This window comes from Grampus griseus, assembly GCF_964374135.1.
Source record: "Grampus griseus genome assembly, chromosome: 3".
Lineage (NCBI taxonomy): Eukaryota > Metazoa > Chordata > Mammalia > Artiodactyla > Delphinidae > Grampus > Grampus griseus.
In genome coordinates this window covers 136,238,214-136,256,133 of record NC_139019.1, presented here as the reverse complement: position 1 = coordinate 136,256,133, position 17,920 = coordinate 136,238,214, and the positions used below count along the sequence as shown (strand labels likewise).

The 17,920-nt window shown below is 40.1% G+C and overlaps 1 protein-coding gene across 1 annotated transcript in view; it reads left to right on the top strand.

Moving 5' to 3' along the window:
* ATP10B (ATPase phospholipid transporting 10B (putative)) overlaps positions 1-17,920 on the top strand; it is a gene marked incomplete at both ends in the record, with an annotated part of 61,189 nt that overhangs the window by 30,322 nt on the left and 12,947 nt on the right. The window contains 1 exon segment of the mRNA XM_082650349.1: positions 16,587-16,672. Within this exon segment, the coding sequence (XP_082506475.1) occupies positions 16,587-16,672 (86 nt within the window).

The window sequence follows — 17,920 nt, the reverse complement described above, 5'->3', positions numbered from 1 at the left end:
TTGATCTTTGCTATTGTTTTCTTTGTTTCTATTTCATTTTTTTCTGCTCTGATCTTTATGATTTCTTTCCTTCTGCTGACTTTGGGTTTTGTTTGTTCTTTCTCTAGTTCCTTTAGGTGTACGGTTAGATTGTTTATTTGAGATTTTTCTTGTTTCTTGAGGTAGGCTTGTATAGCTATAAACTTCCCTCTTAGGACTGCTTTTGCTGCATCCCATAGATTTTGGATCGTCGTGTTTTCATTGTCATTTGTCTGTAGGTATTTTTTCATTTCCTGTTTGATTTCTTCAGTGATCTCTTGGTTATTTAGTAATGTATTGTTTAGCCTCCATGTGTTTGTGTTTTTTACAGTTTTTTCCCTGTACTTCATTTCTAATCTCATAGCGTTGTGGTCAGAAAAGATGCTTGATATGATTTCAATTTTTTAAAATTTACTGAGGCCTGATTTGTGACCCAAGATGAGATCTATCCTGGAGAATGTTCTGTGTGCACTTGAGAAGAAAGTGTAATCTAGTGTTTTTGGATGGAATGTCCTATAAATATCAATTAAATCTGTCTGGTCTATTCTGTCATTTAAACCTTCTGTTTAAACCTACTTATTTTCTTTTTGGATGATCTGTCCATTGAGGTAAGTGAGGTGTTAAATCCCCCACTATTATTGTGTCAGTGTCAATTTCCTCTTTTATAGCTGTTAACAGTTGCCTTATGTATTGAGGTGCTCCTATGTTGGGTGCATATATATTTATAATTGTTATATCTTCTTCTTGGATTGATCCCTTGATCATTATGTAGTGTCCTTCCTTGTCTCTTGTAACATTCTTTATTTTAAAGTCTATTTTATCTGATATGAGTATTGCTACCCCAGCTTTCTTTTGATTTCTATTTGCATGGAATATCCTTTTCCATCCCCTCACTTTCAGTCTGTATGTGTCCCTAGGTCTGAAGTTGTTCTCTTGTAGACAGCATATATATGGGTCTTGTTTTTGTATCCATTCAGCAAGCCTGTGTCTTTTGGTTGGAGCATTTACTCCATTCACATTCAACGTAATTATCGATATGTATATTCCTGTGTTCATTTTCTTAATTGTTTTGGGTTTGTTTTTGTAGGTCCTTTTCTTCTCTTGTGTTTCCCACTTAGAGAAGTTTCTTTAGCATTTGTTGTAGAGCTGGTTTGGTGGTGCTGACTTCTCTTAGCTTTTGCTTGTCTGTAAAGCTTTTGATTTCTCCATTGAATCCGAATGAGATCCTTGCCAGGTAGAGTAATCTTGGTTGTAGGTTCTTCCCTTTCATCACTTTAAGTATATCATGCCACTCCCTTTTGGCTTGTAGAGTTTCTGCTGAGAAATCAGCTGTTAACCTTATGGGAGTTCCCTTGTATGTTATTTTTCGTTTTTCCCTTGCTGCCTTCAATAATTTTTCTTTGTCTTTATTTTTTGCCAATTTGATTACTATGTGTCTTGTCGTGTTTCTCCTTGGGTTTATCCTGTATGGGACTCTCTGCACTTCCTGGACTTGGGTGGCTATTTCCTTTCCCATGTTAGGGAAATTTTCAACTATAATCTCTTCAAATATTTTCTCTGGTCCTTTCTCTCTCTCTTCTCTTTCTGGGACCCCTGTAATGTAAGTGTTCTTGTATTTAATGTTGTCCCAGAGTTCTCTTAGGCTGTCTTCATTTCTTTTCATTCTTTTTTCTTTATTCTTTTCTGCAGCAGTGAATTCCACCATTCTGTCTTCCAGGTCCCTTATCCGTTCTTCTGCCTCAGTTATTCTGCTATTGATTCCTTCTAGTGTAGTTTTCATTTCAGTTATTGTATTCATCTCTGTTTGTTTGTTCTTTAATTCTTCTAGGTCTTTGTTATACATTTCTTGCATCTTCTCTATCTTTGCCTCCATTGTTTTTCCGAGGTCCTGGATCATCTTCACTATCATTATTCTGAATTCTTTTTCTTGAAGGTTGCCTACCTCCACTTCATTTCATTTTTTTTCTGGGGTTTTATCTTGTTCCTTCATCTGGTACATAGCCCTCTGCCTTTTCATCTTGTCTATCTTTCTGTGAATGTGGTTTTTGTTCCACAGGCTGCAGGATTGTAGTTCTTCTTGCTTTTCTGACTTCCTTTTGGTGAACCTCTCCTCCAGAGTTCTGCTGGGGCATGGGTGCACACACACACACACACACACACACACACACACACACACACAGACATGGGCTGCCCTGTTCCCAATGGTTTGCCCACTTCTATTAAACATTCTTTTTCTATTTTTACCCCTTAAGGGCCACATTAGGAAGCTCTGCCAGGTTGTGTGAAAGATATAATCTCATTAAGGTGTTAACAGACGAAATCTTTAACAGCTTAAAGTTTTTCTCCCTCCCACTGTCTCCATACCCCACGATAATATATTTATGTTGTAATAGTGGCCTTCACTGTCTTAAACACTATGAATAATTGTGGATATTTCAGGCCAATGTGGGAAATACTTGGTATCTCAAAGGGGAGACACACCACTCTAGTATATGGATTAGTCGGGACTCTTGTTTGCAGGTGACGGAACTCCAGTTCGAAGTAGCTTGGACAAAAAGGAGTCTTATTGGAAGGATACAGTGTGAGATGGGCCTCAGAGTGCTATGGACCCGAAATTTCTATCCATCAGTACAATCTCCATCTCCTTTGTCTACATTTCTCTCCATGTTTGGTTTTAGTCAGTTTCTTTCATGTGGAAGAAAAATTGGCACCAATAAAACTGCATTTATGCCCCACCCCCCAAAAAGGGACTGGGGACCTTCCCTGTTGTCCCACTTGAAAAGCATCCCAGGGATTAGCCTGGCTGGTATCATGTGCCCACCCCTAGAACAATTCACTCTGGCCACTGGGGAAGGATTCTGTCCTTGGCATCCTCTAGTTCAACTTCATATTTGAAATTGGCCTGTGAAGCAGGAGGGTACTGAGCAGCACAGCAATAAATATCCATTGCATCTATTCTGCATCAGGGCTATATAAGCCTAACTTAGGTACAACCAAGGTCATCTATGCTTAAGGAGGGGGGTCCAATGTCCTCTCTCCTATAGCTCCCAGTGGCATTTCCTCTTCCCCAAAAGCCCTTTCCCATCTGCCCTTTGTCTGCCTAGGCACCAGGTACGTGGGATGAATCCCTCCTTTCTTTGTGCTCCCATAGACTTCGTTCTTACCACTCTCAACCACTGCACATACCTCTTTGTAGTTCATTTGATAAATTCATTTACTCAACCAGCACCCAATTAGGTCCTTCTGTTGCCAGACACTGTGTTAGGATTTGTCACTGTTGTTGTTGTTATCACAGGGGTGACTCATTATGATCATCTCTTCTGGAAATAACTGAATATAGAGTTTCTCAAACTGGAATTCATACTCGCTTCTTTGTCACCTCTTTTGCCAAAACATGAGGTACAAAACATTGGATCTCATGTCATTTTCTTGCGTCTCAGTTATCCACAGCAATAAAAATGTGTACAGAAAAGAATATCTTTGCAACACTCCCTTAAGGCTCCACTGCCCATCTGGTGGCAGCTGCCCATATTTCCAGCATGCATTCATGCATTCATTCACCAAGTATTGACTGAATGCCTTCTATACGGCAAGTACTGTAGCATGTTCTGGGGGTCCAGGTGTAAACAAGAGACATACAGGCTCTAAGAGGGAATTAAACAGACAATTGTTAACAAACAATTCCACAAATAATTAATTGATTCCTTTTAGGAATGACAGAAGAAATCATTCTTTTTTCAGTATTAGCTTCACATGCCATACCCATGCCTTTTTGTTGGAAAAATGTCATGGGAAGATTTCAAGATTAAATTTAGTCTTCGCCCTGAATAAAAATCAGAATATTTGTCCACTTAAAAAAAAGGGAACACAGACTATAAGGAATCCTTAAATAGACCTTTTCTCCCACAGCCCTCCAGCCCTCTCTGTGTGCTTTTGTGGGAATCACTGGGGCAGGTAGGAAGACCCAGTTACTTGCACACGCAGACAATTTCCTCATCCAGAGTCAGAGAGGAAAGTATCTGCCAGTCACTGTTGCAGGTTATCTTGAAAAGGACTCTGACCAGAAAGCAGAAAGGTTATCGAGTGCTGGTAAATGTCATTAGTTTTCAGATAGAATTCTCAGAAATCACAGGATTAATTTGCATGTCAGGGAGGAAACCTCAGTCACCTGACTCAGCAGCTGGAGCATGAAGAACATTTAATTCTACCATTTATCCAAACTAGTATGCTAAAAAAAGAAAAAAAAATTTTTTTAACCACTTTAAGTAGCACTCTTCTAAGGTCTCAGTATATCTCCTGTGTAGCTGCCCAGGTTGGTGTGGTTTGTGTACCCTGTAACCCCCATCCTTGCAGAGTTCCTGTGAGCCTGTGAGTCCTTGCAGAGTCCACAAATGACTTACAAATGCTGCTTTGTCATTCTCCTCCTGGCATGGAGTGGAGTTGGCTCTTCTAGTCGTCTAACCTGAGGGTTGTGTAAAAACACACTCTGAGAGCTTTGCAGAAGCTTGGCAATCCCTTGTTCAACTCTTCTTTTTCACATACATCACCAGCTTATGATAAAAGCTCAGTATATAAGTGCATTCTCTGTTGGAGGAAAGAGTTTAGCTGATTTCTCTTTCTTCAATGAACAGAATCTTTCGTTTTATTTTTTTAATGCGCTTAGCTCTTTATTTTTTTGTTTTGCTTTTCTTTTTCTTTGAGTTTTATTGAGATATAATTGACATACAGCACTGTTTCAGTTTAGGGTATAGAGTATAGTGATGTGACTGACACACATCATGAAATGATTACCACAATGAGTTTAGTGATCATCCATCATCTCATATAGGTACACAATAAAAGAAAACGAAAAAGTATGTTTTTCTTTGTGATGAGGATTCTTAGGAGTTATTCTCTTACCAAGTTTCATATATAACATACAGCAATGTTAATTCATGTCAGCAATGTTAATCATGTTGTACATTCCTTACCTAATAGTTATTTATCTTATAACTAGAAGTTTGTACCTTTTACTGCCTTCATCCAATTCCCCCCCGCCCCACCTCCTGCCTCTGGTAACCATAAATCTGATCTCTTTTTTATGAGTTTGTTTGATTGGTTGGCTGGTATTAAACTATAATTGACCTACAACACTATGTTAGTCCTGGTGCACAACATAGTGATTCGATATTTCTATACATTACAAAATGATCACCGCAAATCTAGTTACCATCTGTCACCATAAAAAGATACTACATTATTATTGACTATATTCCCCATATTGTACATTTCATCCTCATGGCTCATTTATTTTGTAACTGGAAGTTTGCTTTTGTTTCCCTTGCCTGAGGAACCAGATACAAAACAATATTGCTAAGACTGATGTTAAAGAATGTACTGTCTATGTTTTCTTCTAGGAGTTTTATGCTCTCAGGTCTCACATTTAAGTCTTTAATTCATTTTAAGTTTATTTTTGTATGTAGTATGAGAAAGTAGTACAGTTTATGTCACATGTAGCTGTCCAGTTTTCCCAGCACCATTTATTGAGGAGACTGTCTTTCCCCATTGTATGTTCTTGCCTCCTTTGTCATAAGTTAATTGACCATATAAACATGGGTTTATTTCTGGGCTCTCTATCCTGTTCCATTGATCTATGTGTCATTTTTTATGCCAGTACCATGCCATTTTGATGACTGTAGCTTTGTAGTATAGTTTGAAATCAGGGAGTGTGATACTTCCAGTTCTTCTGTTCTTTCTCAACATTATTTTGGCTATTCTGCATCATTTGTGCTTCTAATTAAATTTTAGAATTATTTGTTCTAGTTCTGTAAAATTTACCATTGGTGTTTTAATAGGGATTATATTGAATCTATAGATTGCACTGGGCAGTATGGTCACTTTAACAATATTATTTCTTCCAATCCATGAGAATGGTGTATCTTTCCATTTGTTTGTGTTGTCTTCAGTTTCTTTTATCAGTGTCTTACAGTTTCCCAAATACAGGTCTTTAATCTCCTTGGTTAGATTTATTCCTAGGTATTTTATCCTTTTTGATGCAAATGTAAATGGGATTGTTTCCTTAATTTCTCTTTCTGATAGTTCATTGTTAGTGTATAGAAATGCAACAGGTTTCTATGTATTAATTTTGTATCCTGCAGCTTTACCACATTCACTGATGGGTTCTAGTAGTTTTTTGTTGGCGTCTTTAGCATTTTCTATGCGTAGTATCATGTCATCTGCAAATAGTGACCTTTTACTTCTTCCTTCCCTATTTCGATGCCTTTTACTTCTTTCTCTTGTCTGATTGCTATAGCTAGGTCTTCCAATACTATGTTGAATAAAAGTGGTAATAGTTGGCATCCTTGTCTAGTTCTTGATGTTAGAGGAAATGCTTTCAGCTTTTCACTGTTGAGTATGATGTTGCTTGCAGGTTTGTCTTACATGGGTTTTATTATGTTTAGTTGTATTCCCTCTATGCCCACTTCGTTGAGAGGTTTTTTTTTTTGCATAAATGGATGTTGAGTTTTGTCAGAGCTTTTTCTGCATCTCTTGAGATGGCCATATGACATTTTATTCTTCAGTTTGTTAATATGGTGCATCACATTGATTTGCAGATATTGAATGATCCCTGCAGCCCTGGAATAAATCCCACTTTATCATGGTAAATGATCTTTTTAATGTATTGTTAAATTTGGTTTGCTAATATTTTGTTGAGGATTTTTCCATATATATTTGTCATTGATATTGGCCTGTAATTTTTCTTTTTTTTTAACATCTTTATTGGAGTATAATTGCTTTACAATGGTGTGTTAGTTTCTGCTTTATAAGAAAGTGAATCAGTTATACATATACATATGTTCCCATATCTCTTCCCTCTTGCATCTCCCTCCCTCCCACCCTCCCTATTCCACCCCTCTATGTGGTCACAAACCACCTACCTGATCTCCCTGTGCTATGCAGCTGCTTCCCACTAGCTGTCTATTTTACATTTGGTATTGTATATATGTCCATGCCACTCTCTCACTTTGTCACAGCTTACCCTTCCCTCTCCCCATATCTAATTTTTCTTTTTTTGTCTTTGGTTTTGGAATCAGGGTGATGCTGAACTCATAGAATGAGTTTGAAAGCATTCCTCTTCAATTTTGAGGAATAGTTTGAGAAGCATAGGAAGTAACTCTTCTTTACGTATTTGGTAGAATTTACCTGTGAAGCCATCTGGTCCTGGAATTTTGCTTATTGGGAGTTTTTTTGGCTACTGATTCAATTTCATTTGTGGTATTAGTGATCTGTTCATATTTTATATTTCTTTCTGATTCAGTCTTGGGAGATGATATGTTTCTACCAGTTTATCCATTCTTCTGTCTTTCCATTTTATTGGCATATAACTCTTCATAGTAGTCTCTTCTGATCCTTTGTATTTCTGTGGTGTCAGTTGTAGCTTCCTTCATTTCTGACTTTTTTGAGTTTTCTCTCATTTTCTTGATGAGTCTGGCTAAAGCTTTATCAATTTTGTTTATCTTTTCAAAGAACCAGATCTTAATTTCATTGTTCTTTCTTTTTCGTTTTTTAGTCTCTATTTCATTTATTTCCACTCTAATCTTTACTGTTTCTTTTCTTCTACTAACTTACAGTTTTGTTTGTTCTTCTTTTTCTAGTTAAACTATAAGTTTATGTTGTTCTTTTGAGATTTTTCTTGTTTCCTGAGGTAAGCTTGTATCTCTATAAACTTCCTTCTTAGAGCTGCTTTTGCTGTGTTGCATAGATTTTGAATCATTGTGTTTCACAGGCTGGTGGGTGGGGCCAGGCCCCAGCTCTAATAGGCTAGAAAGAGGACTTCAAGATGGCAATTGGCAGCATCAGAGTCCTCGTGGTAGAATGAGCTTCTGAAAATGACTTCCACTCCCCAGAGGGAGTCCAAGTTGCCTCTTGCCTCTCTGGGAGGCTCTCCAAGATTAGTAAGTGGGTCTGACCCAGGCTCCTTTCAAATGACAGCCTTTGTTCTGGGTCTCAGAGTGTGTGAGATTTTGCATATGAATTTTAAGAATGAAGTCTCTGTTTCCTTCAGCTGTCCCATACACAAGCCCCACTGGCCTTCAAAACAAGGTAGTCTAGGGGCTTGTCTTCCTCATGCAGAACTCCTGGGCCGGGGAGCCTGATGTAGGGCTCAGAACTTACTCCTTGGGGAGAACCTTTGCAGTTGTGAATTATCCTCCCATCTGTGGGTTGCTTACCTGGGGGTATGGGTCTTGACTATTACCACATCTCTGTACCTCCTACCCATCTCCTTGTGGTTCCTTCATTATAGCTTTAGTTTTGAAAGCTCTCTTCTGCTAGTCTTCAGGTCATTCTCATCGATAGTTGCTCTGTAAATAGTTATAATTTGATACGCCCATGGGAGGAGTTGAGCTCATGGTTTTCTTACTCTGCCATTTGGCTGGCAGAATCTTTCTTGAATATTTCCTAATGGCTGTAGAGGGGTTTCAGAATGGTCTAAGACATACTCCCTGTCCTGTAAGAGCTTAGAACTGTGGGTCCCTATTTTTCTTTAACATAAATACCCGCAGTGACTATCAAAAAATTTTGATAATCCTAACCCCCAAATCCCTCCTCCCTGAAGGTGGTTGTCTTTTCAGTGTCCGTTAGTTAAGAAAATAAATTAAAACAAGCGACCATGAATTTGGTGACCTTTTTAAATGGATTTGTATTTATTGATCTCAGGAATTCCTACAGAAATTTGAAAACCATGTATGTGTTAGAGTTATTTTTACTCTGTCTACAGACAGCATTTTGGTGCACATGGGGATGTATACACAAGTTGCAGTGCTTCATCTACCAATTGGCTTATAGAAACAGCTTGGTATTTGACAAATAAAAGTGTAAAACATTTCAAGTTCCAAGTGAGTGGTATGGCTATTACAAATTGTCTAGGCTCAAAGGAAGGAGAATTTGTATGATCTATGGTAGACATATGGGTCCTTAAGAGGTAAACCCTTGAGCTTGGCAATGAAGGTTTAAGGGAATTGTCAATGAGAAAAACTTGCAAAGACATCATGAAAAAGGCTCAGAGGGTTTGCTCTATAAGAAGACAGCATTAAATGCTTACATCCAGCAAAGAACAAGCACAAGCTTTAGAATCAGACAAATGTGGGTGTTCATGAGCTGTGTGACCTTGGGCAAGTTACTTAGCATCACCAACACTCAGGTTTCTCTCTTATAACATGGGACTAACCTGTCCTGAACACTTCACAGAAGAGTTGGGAAGATCAAATAAGATCACATAAATAAGGGGCAGCATTTTGTGAAGTGTGATTTTACCAAGTAAATACACATCATTATTTTTTAAAGGCCTAGAGATGTCCAGTGGACTGAGTAGACCACTGTGTTGATTAGGATTCTTTGTTTTCAAGGAACAGAAATGATTCTGGCTCACTTAAACAAAACGGAATTATCGAACAATGTGCCGGGAGGTGAGGTGGAAGGGGTGAAGTACACAATATGACTCACAGATTCTAAGGAAATCTGAAGAACCAGGCTCAGAGACAAGTACCAGGAAATTTCAGCTCAGCAGGAGAATATCGGTAGCAGCAATTACTTAAGGTTCTCCTTTGTTTTTCCTTCCCTGAGTTATTCTACTCAAGGCAAAGTCCCACAGTGAGCAAATTTAGTGGGCAGGGCATCGTGATTTATAGTCTCATTAAGATTATGAACCAGGGAGAAAAGGTAGTTTTCCAAAAGGAAGTTAAAGGATTGTTAAAGAAAGGAGAACACGATAGAGAGTGAGTCACCAGAAAACACCTATCCACTACAGACAATTTCAAAAGATACATTTATGTAATCATATTTATTGATCAACTTTGAATAATAGTGAAAAATAAGCCTAGGAAAGTAAGAGTTGAGGCTAATTCAAAGGAAATGGCCTAGTCTAGATACAGGAATATATCACAACCTCTTTGTTTCACCATGGCCTTCCCAGTTGCCCCAGGAGGATACAGCCTACTGTATCTAGGGCATAGGTCAGTGAGGAGTACATTAATCCCGGAGAGTCATTACACACTAACACTTGGCTCACTTTTCTTTGCTTTCACTGATACCACCATTGACACATCCAGCTAAACTGGGAACTTTGAGTTGTTTTATGGCTGCAATAATTGATTTGTGTCAATAACCTCTTCCTTCTCTCTAATTCTCACTTCCATGGCTCATACATAGATCGTTGGATGGATGGATGGATGGATGGATGGATGGATGGATGGATGGATGGATGGGAGACTAGTCTGGCCCATGTTGGGATCTAGGATTTTGACTACTTTTTTTCTTTTTTTTATTAGTTGAGCCAAAGAATTTCCTTGCAAGAAGCAATCTTATTCCCATGAATCAAAGTTAAGATTTGTACCTGGGGCTTTTCCTACTTGTGTGGGGCAGTCTTTACAGAGAGGTCTTCTTTGTTACCTCCTCATCCATCACCTTTCAGTATTTATATTTATAATATTCATCTCCCCAGCACTAACCTTACCTCTCCAAATCTTTATAGTGTGCCTGTTAACACAAGATATCACAGGAGATGCTCTAGAGGAAGCTGACAGCTTATTCAAGGAAGCAGAGATCTAGATACATCAGTGTTAAATGGAGGCATGAGAGTGGATGTGGAAACATGTTAAAAGAGCAATTTTTGTTGGCTAGGGTGAAACAGTCTTTGGGGATATGGGTGGGCTTCATAGAGGAGGTGGCAGATAAAAAACCTCTCAAATGTTAAAAATATATATAAAGGGGCTTCCCTGGTGGCGCAGTGGTTGGGAGTCTGCCTGCCAATGCAGGGGACACAGGTTCAATCCCTGGTCCAGGAGGATCCCACATGCCGCGGAGCGACTGGGCCCGTGAGGCACAACTACTGAGCCTGCGTGTCTGGAGCCTGTGCTCCGCAGCAGGAGAGGCCACGACAGTGAGAGGCCCGCGCACTGTGATGAGGGGTGGCCCCCGCTCGCCGCAACTAGAGAAAGGCCTTGCACAGAAACGAAGACCCAACACACCCAAAAATAAATAAATAAATAAATTTATTTTTAAAAATAAATATATATATATATATAGTAATAATTCTCAAAAGAATGTTCTCTGTCTAGGCAATTTAGTGTCTTAACCTCTACCTTTTGAAGGTACCCTACTTTAAAATGCAAATTATACTTGGAAGAGGTAACACACCACATTGCTTATTAGTTGTAGTAATTTTTATATATTTTCTACTATATATTAAAAATGAATTCTTTTTTCATAACAAATCCCCTTTTATTTATTTTTGGCTGCGTTGGGTCTTTGTTGCTGCATGCAGGCCTTCTCTACTTGTGGTGAGCAGGACCTACTCTTCATTGCAGTGCGTGGGCTTCTCATTGCAGTGGCTTCTCTTGCTGCGGAGCATGGGCTCTAGGCGTGCGGTCTTTAGTAGCTGTGGCACAGAAACTCAGTAGTTGTGACTCGCGGGCTCTAAAGCACAGGCTCAGTAGTTGTGGCTCACGGGCTCTAGAGTGCAGGCTCAGTAGTTGTGGTGCACAGGCTTAGTTGCTTCGTGACATGTGGGATCTTCCCTGACCAGGGCTCGAACCCATGTCCCCTGCATTGGCAGGTGGATTCTTAACCACTGTGCCACCAGGGAAGCGCCCCCCTTTTATTTGTAACTGTAGGATAGTACATATATTGCCAGGAACCTCCACCATGCTTATACAGTAGTTTCTGTGGTATACAAATGATATATACAGATTTCTCTTATTACAAGTCATTATGACCCCCAGTCATAAAACCTAACTTTTTTCCAACTGAAGAGAAGAAAATATAGAAATTTGGATTGTGTCCTTTCCTAATGGACTGTTAGGATAGAGGGTATTCTCAATCTCTGCAACTTCATCTCCTGTTAACTTGGAACTTTTTCTAGAGCAATTTTTTGTTCTTCCCCCTCCCCCAAGGGACATTTGGAAATGTCTGTAAACATTTTTGGCTGTCACAACTGAGGGGGAGAAGGAGAGGGTGCTACTGGCATCAAGTTGGTAAGGGCCAGGGATGCTGCTAAACATCAAAGAATTATCCAGCCCAAAATGTCAAGAGTGGCAAGTTGAGCTACCCTGGTCTAAAAATGCCTTGAGCTGCCAATCAACCAGATGTCTATGTAGACACTAGAAAAAATGAAAGTGAGCCAGTGCAAAACCTTTCATGAAACATAAATACAAATCTTTTAGAAACAATCAAAGAAATAAAAAAATGTTAATAGCAGTCAATCAAAGGTCAGCAGGACAATATTATGTAATTTACTTTTTGATTCTTCCTTATCTGACCCAAGTTAAGAAGGGTGGTAGTGATGGTGATAATGACGATAGTTTCTAGACACTGGGGTTTGCTTACATTTTTTATTGAGATACAAGTGGCATATAACATTATATTAGTTCTAGGTGTCTAACATAATGATTTTATATTTGTATATATTGTGAAATGATCACAGTAAGTCTAAGTTAATATCTGTCATCATACATAGTTAATTTTTTTTCTTATGAACAGAACTTTTAAGGTGTACTCTCTTAGCAACTTTCAAATATGCAGTACAGTATTATTAAATATTGTTGCCATGCTTATGTTATATTCCTTGACTTATTTATTTTTTAACTGGAAGTTTGTAACTTTTGACTCCCTTCACCCATTTCACCCACCCACAACTCCCTGCCTCTGGCAATAAGCTTTTTTCTTTAAATTTAGATTCCACATACAGTTGACCCTTGAATAACACTGGGGTCAGGGATGCTAGCCATCCACACAGTGGAAAATCCACATGTAATTTATAGTCAGTCCTATGTACTCGCAGTTCCACATCTACCAGTTCAACCGACCACAGATCGGGTAGCACTGTAGTATTCACTATTGAAAAAACCTGCATAAGTGGATCCACACAGTTCAAACCCATGTTGTTCAAGAGTCAACTATATACAGACCTCATGTATTGTACTTCGGTCATAGGAAGTGGAAAAGGAATATAGAAAAGGAAATAGAGCCAAAAGGAGATCTGAAACAATAATCTTTCATTGTGCATCAAAATAACACTGTGGGGCTTCCCTGGTGGCGCAGTGGTTGGGAGTCTGCCTGCCGATGCAGGGGACACGGGTTTGTGCCCCGGTCTGGGAAGATCCCACATGCCGCGGAGAGGCTGGGCCCGTGAGCCATGGCCACTGAGCCTGCGCGTCCGGAGCCTGTGCTCTGCAGCGGGAGAGGCCACAACAGTGAGAGGCCCGCATACCGCCAAAAAAAATTAAAAAAAAAAAAAAATAACACTGTGGTTTAAGAGAGCAGGCTGTGTGGCATCAGACGTCCTGAGGTTAAAGCCTGTCTTCTGCTTTGCTAGCCGTGCACCATTGGGAAAATCCACTGAATCTCTCGAAGCCTTAGTTCCTTCATTTGTAAAATAGGGTAATAATAGTACCTACCTGGTGGAGTTATTGTGTGAATTCAAGAGAATAGCATGTATAAAATATTTAGTTATACTTGACACACAATAAGCATTCAGTAAGTACTGTAATAATAATAATAATAATGAGAGGAGAAAGTGGAATAAATGTATTGGTGATGACGATGATAACAAAGACAATAATGATTGATGATTGGCTTTGGAGTCTGATGATGTGGATTGCATTGCAGGCTCTGTTACTTACCAAACATAAGACAATTGCTTTATTGAATCTGCATTTGCACTTCTGTCCACATCTCTTAAGGTTACTGTGAGAACTTTATGGCAGGTGCCTGGCACATAGTAAATACTCCAGATCAGTAGGTCTGGCCTGAAGAACCACAAACACACTGTGCTCTCTGGAAAGGGTTTGCCTTTTCCTGTACCCTGATGGCTGTTCCTTTCATAAGGACAACACCTTAGATAAAAGGCTGGGTCTGAAAGAAAAGGTGGTTAGGTGGACTTCATTCCCAAGCTAAGAAAAGCTAAGGGGTAGTGAGTCAGAAGTGAATCAGAAATTCCTGAACAAGGTAAAAAATAAGGACCCTGATAGATTTGTAGGGCTTGGCAATGCCCCTGCCGCTGCTGTCCTTGAGTTCTCCTAGCAGCTCCCTAGAGTGAGTTACAGGAAAGCCTAAGAAGCAAGCAATGCTGATGGGGTCTCTGGAGACAGCAGGGCCGTGTGGCCCTCTCCACAGTCCATCTCGGGGAGGAACAGAAGGGGCCCGAGGACAGAGAGCTAGAAAGGGCGAAATCACCTCTCCGTGTAGAGAGGGAGACAGAGCACCCAAGGCCAGTGCCCAGAAGAATAAAAGAGCAAGGGATGCTTCAAGAGGAAGGTCACTGGGAAGCCCCACTGAGGGACAAGAGACTTGAGCACTGCCGGGGATCCGCCAGGTATGATTAAACAGCTGACAGGGACTCACTGCAGCAGGATCATTAGCTCTCAGACCCTGCTGCCGCTCACATCTGAAATAAGTTTGGATTTAGAAAGCTAGCAATGAGCTGAGCGGTACAGATCAGGAGGGAAGCACACGGCTTAATCAGGGCCGTGAAAGCAGCTGACAAATTACAGCATGATTTGTCATCATCTCAGAACTCGGCAAGTGTTTGTCCCTGAAAGAATCAATACTTGGAGGGAAGAGGGCTGTATTTTTAGAAACTCCTGGATGGTTAATTTATTTCAAGTGAATGGAGAGTTTATGTTGGCGCCCCACAGAACCAATGGACAGTATATTTACACGAAGCCAGAAAATGCTATCATTTCTTCTAATCAATTTACTCCTTTGAACAGCTGTACCTTGAAGCTTGGAGTGATAAATTCACTCCCCGTGCTAAAAGCTCTACCCTGGGAACCACTTCCAATCCCACCTTTAGTAGTACTTCATTCTATATGCATAGCATGTTATACCTTTCAAAACTTTCCCACATGGATTCTATCTTCTGGGGCACAAGTAAGATGGACAGGGAGGGGGTGTCAGCCCCATTCTACAGAGGAGAAAACTGAGGCTCGACAGTTGAATGTACTATTAGGCAATGTGGGGTAGAATTAGAAAGCAAGATCTCCCCGCCCCTAGTTGTGTTTTCCCACTCATTGAACTTAAAGAGATTGTACAACTAAAATACTGAATGAAAGAGAAAAAGTGAAGTCAAGAATGTGTTTTAAATGCTTTGCTATAAGAATGTTCACCAGGGGGCAGTGTGCTGTGCAAGTAAAGAACAGAGGGTCTGCACTCAGACTTGGATTCAAATCCCAGTCTTGATATGACCACGGACAGCCACTTAACCCTTGTGAGTCACAGTTTTCCCATCTCTAAAGAGGGGCTAATCAAAGTACTTACTTCATAAAATGATTGAAAGCTTGAAAAAAAAATAGCATTCCTTAAGTTCTCATTGCAGCATCTGACAGAAATAAGAGTCTAGTAAATGCTACTTGTTTTGTGTTTTTTGTTTGTTTGTTTGTTTGTTGAGAATTTTTTTAATTTATTTATTTTTGGCTGCATTGGGCCTTGTGGCTGCACGTGGGCTTTCTCTAGTTGCAGCGAGCGGGGGCTATTCTTTGTTGCGGTGCACGGGCTTCCCATCGTGGTGGCTTCTCTTTGCTGCAGAGCACAGGCCCCAGGTGTGCGGGCTTCAGTAGTTGTGGCTTACGGGCTCAGTAGTTGTGGCTCACGGGCTCCAGAGCACAGGCTCAGTAGTTGTGGTGCACGGGCTCAGATGCTCTGCGGCACACGGGATCCTCCCAGACCAGGGCTCTAACCCATGTCCCCGGCACCAGCAGGCAGACTCCCAACCACCTTGCCACCAGGGAAGTCCCTACTTATTTTATTAGCTACTATTTGCACAGCATTTTTGCAACAGCCAAACAATTGAAACCATGTCAATGTTCAGTAGTGAAAGAATTAAATGAAATAGGGCGACACTCATGCAATAGGTATCTATCCAGGTAACATGTAAAAATGTTCAAGTTGTATGAACACTAAATCTCATTGTTGAAATGCATAAATGTGTGTGTTTGTCCATACATAAATGTGTATGTAGGTATACGCATATATTTTTTAAAGCCTGGAAGTTCTGTATACCCACGAATATTGGCTAGCTGTAGGTTGTGTGATTTATAATCTCTACTTTTTTGATCATCTGTTTCTATGCTGCCCAGTTTGGTAGCCACTAGCCGCCATGTGGCTATTTAACTTTAAATTAGTTAAGTGAAATTAAATAAAATTTAAAAATCAGTTCCTCAGTCATACTACCATATTTCAACAGCCACATGCAATGTGTGGCTTCTACATTATACAGTGCAGACATAGAACATTTCCATCATTGCAGTAAGTTCTGTGGGGCAGCTTGAGTCTAGAGACTCAAACCCAGGCCGGGGAAGAGTGGTCAGGACAGGGCCCTCCCTTTGCAGCGCATCCAACTTTTCATCTGCATCTATTCTCTCCTCCTTAATGAGGATTTGACTGTTTCTTTTAACACATTACAACTATCACAGTGTGACAAAGCGGGGATTACCTTATTTGCAATGGTTCTAACAGTGATTAGCTCTCCTGATGATCCTATTAAAACGAGATCCCTCTGACTTAATAACCTCACAGCGTCCTCTCTTTCACAGGAGGTACAGTTCCAACCAGAAGGTTTCCACAACATCATCGTGTGTGAGAAGCCTAACAACCACCTTAACAGGTTTAAAGGTTATATGTAAGTATGTGCTGCCTGTGTGCTGCTTGTAAATATCTCGTCTGCAGCTAGAAAACATTTTTTCTTGAAATGGCCAAACAGATAAGCATCTGGGTCCTAAGGAAGTTTATTTCTTTTTATCACAAAAAAAAGGGCTAGAGAAAACTAACTAAATTGGGAAAACTTTTCTAGTCTTTTTTTTTTTTTTTTTTGCTGGAGTGATATTTAATTATCTCACAGGGTTAAATTCACTAATAGTTCAGAACTCTGGTGAAACAGCATCAAAATCGAGACCACACTCTGATTCAGGGGAGGCAAGTATGATTGAATTTAGATTAGATTTCTGAAGGGGCCTTTACTGCCCTGTAGGTAAGAATGGGGACTTTGGAGTTGGACAGACCTAGGTTCGAAACCAGGCTCTATCACTTACAAGCTGTGTGACCTTGAGTAAATTAATTAACCTCTCTGGGCCTTCATTTCCACATCTGTAAAATAAAGATTATATCTACATCATAGGATTTTTCTTGTCTAAGAACTGATCATATGCAAAGCCCGTAGCACAGAAACTGGCACAGAGTAGATAGTTAATGCAACTGCTGCTGTTGCAATTATTGTTGTTATTGTTCCTCACCTCTGGTTCAGCATAAGAGTTTTACTGTAATTTTGCTCCCACATTTGACCGCCGGTCTTACTGGAAAAAAAAAAAAAAAAGAGTAGTGGTAACAGATGTGAATAAATGCCTGTATTCTGGCTTTAAGAGTTAGAGGACTTTCACAGAACATCGTCTCATTTAATCTGCAAAACAACCCAGGGAAGTGAGAATTATGATTCCCATTTTTCAGATGGGACATGTGATGATAAGATTTTTCAGGATTCTCCCAGAGGCACACAGCAGCTTCAAGGCAAAGCCAGGACTTACAGCTGGGTCTTTTCACTCCAACCCCGGTGTGTTTTCCATTGTCTGCACCCACAGCTCAGACATGTTATAGCAACTTCTCTACCAATGTGCCCTGCAATGAAGCTTAAGAAGGCTTCTTGGGAGGCAGGTGTCAATGCTTTCCCTCCACCCACATTTTCTCAGGCCATATGAGATATCTTGAGGAGCAAGAAAAGAGGGGAAAGGGTAAGAACAGTACAAGAGAAATAGCAGCTTTTCAATGCAAATTACTTTTTAAAAGCTCATAGAGAGCAGACGGAGACAGGCGAGAAGGGCACGAGCTCCTGGGGGAGAAGAGGGTTCGTTGCAGTCATCTGGCAAGGTAGAGCTTG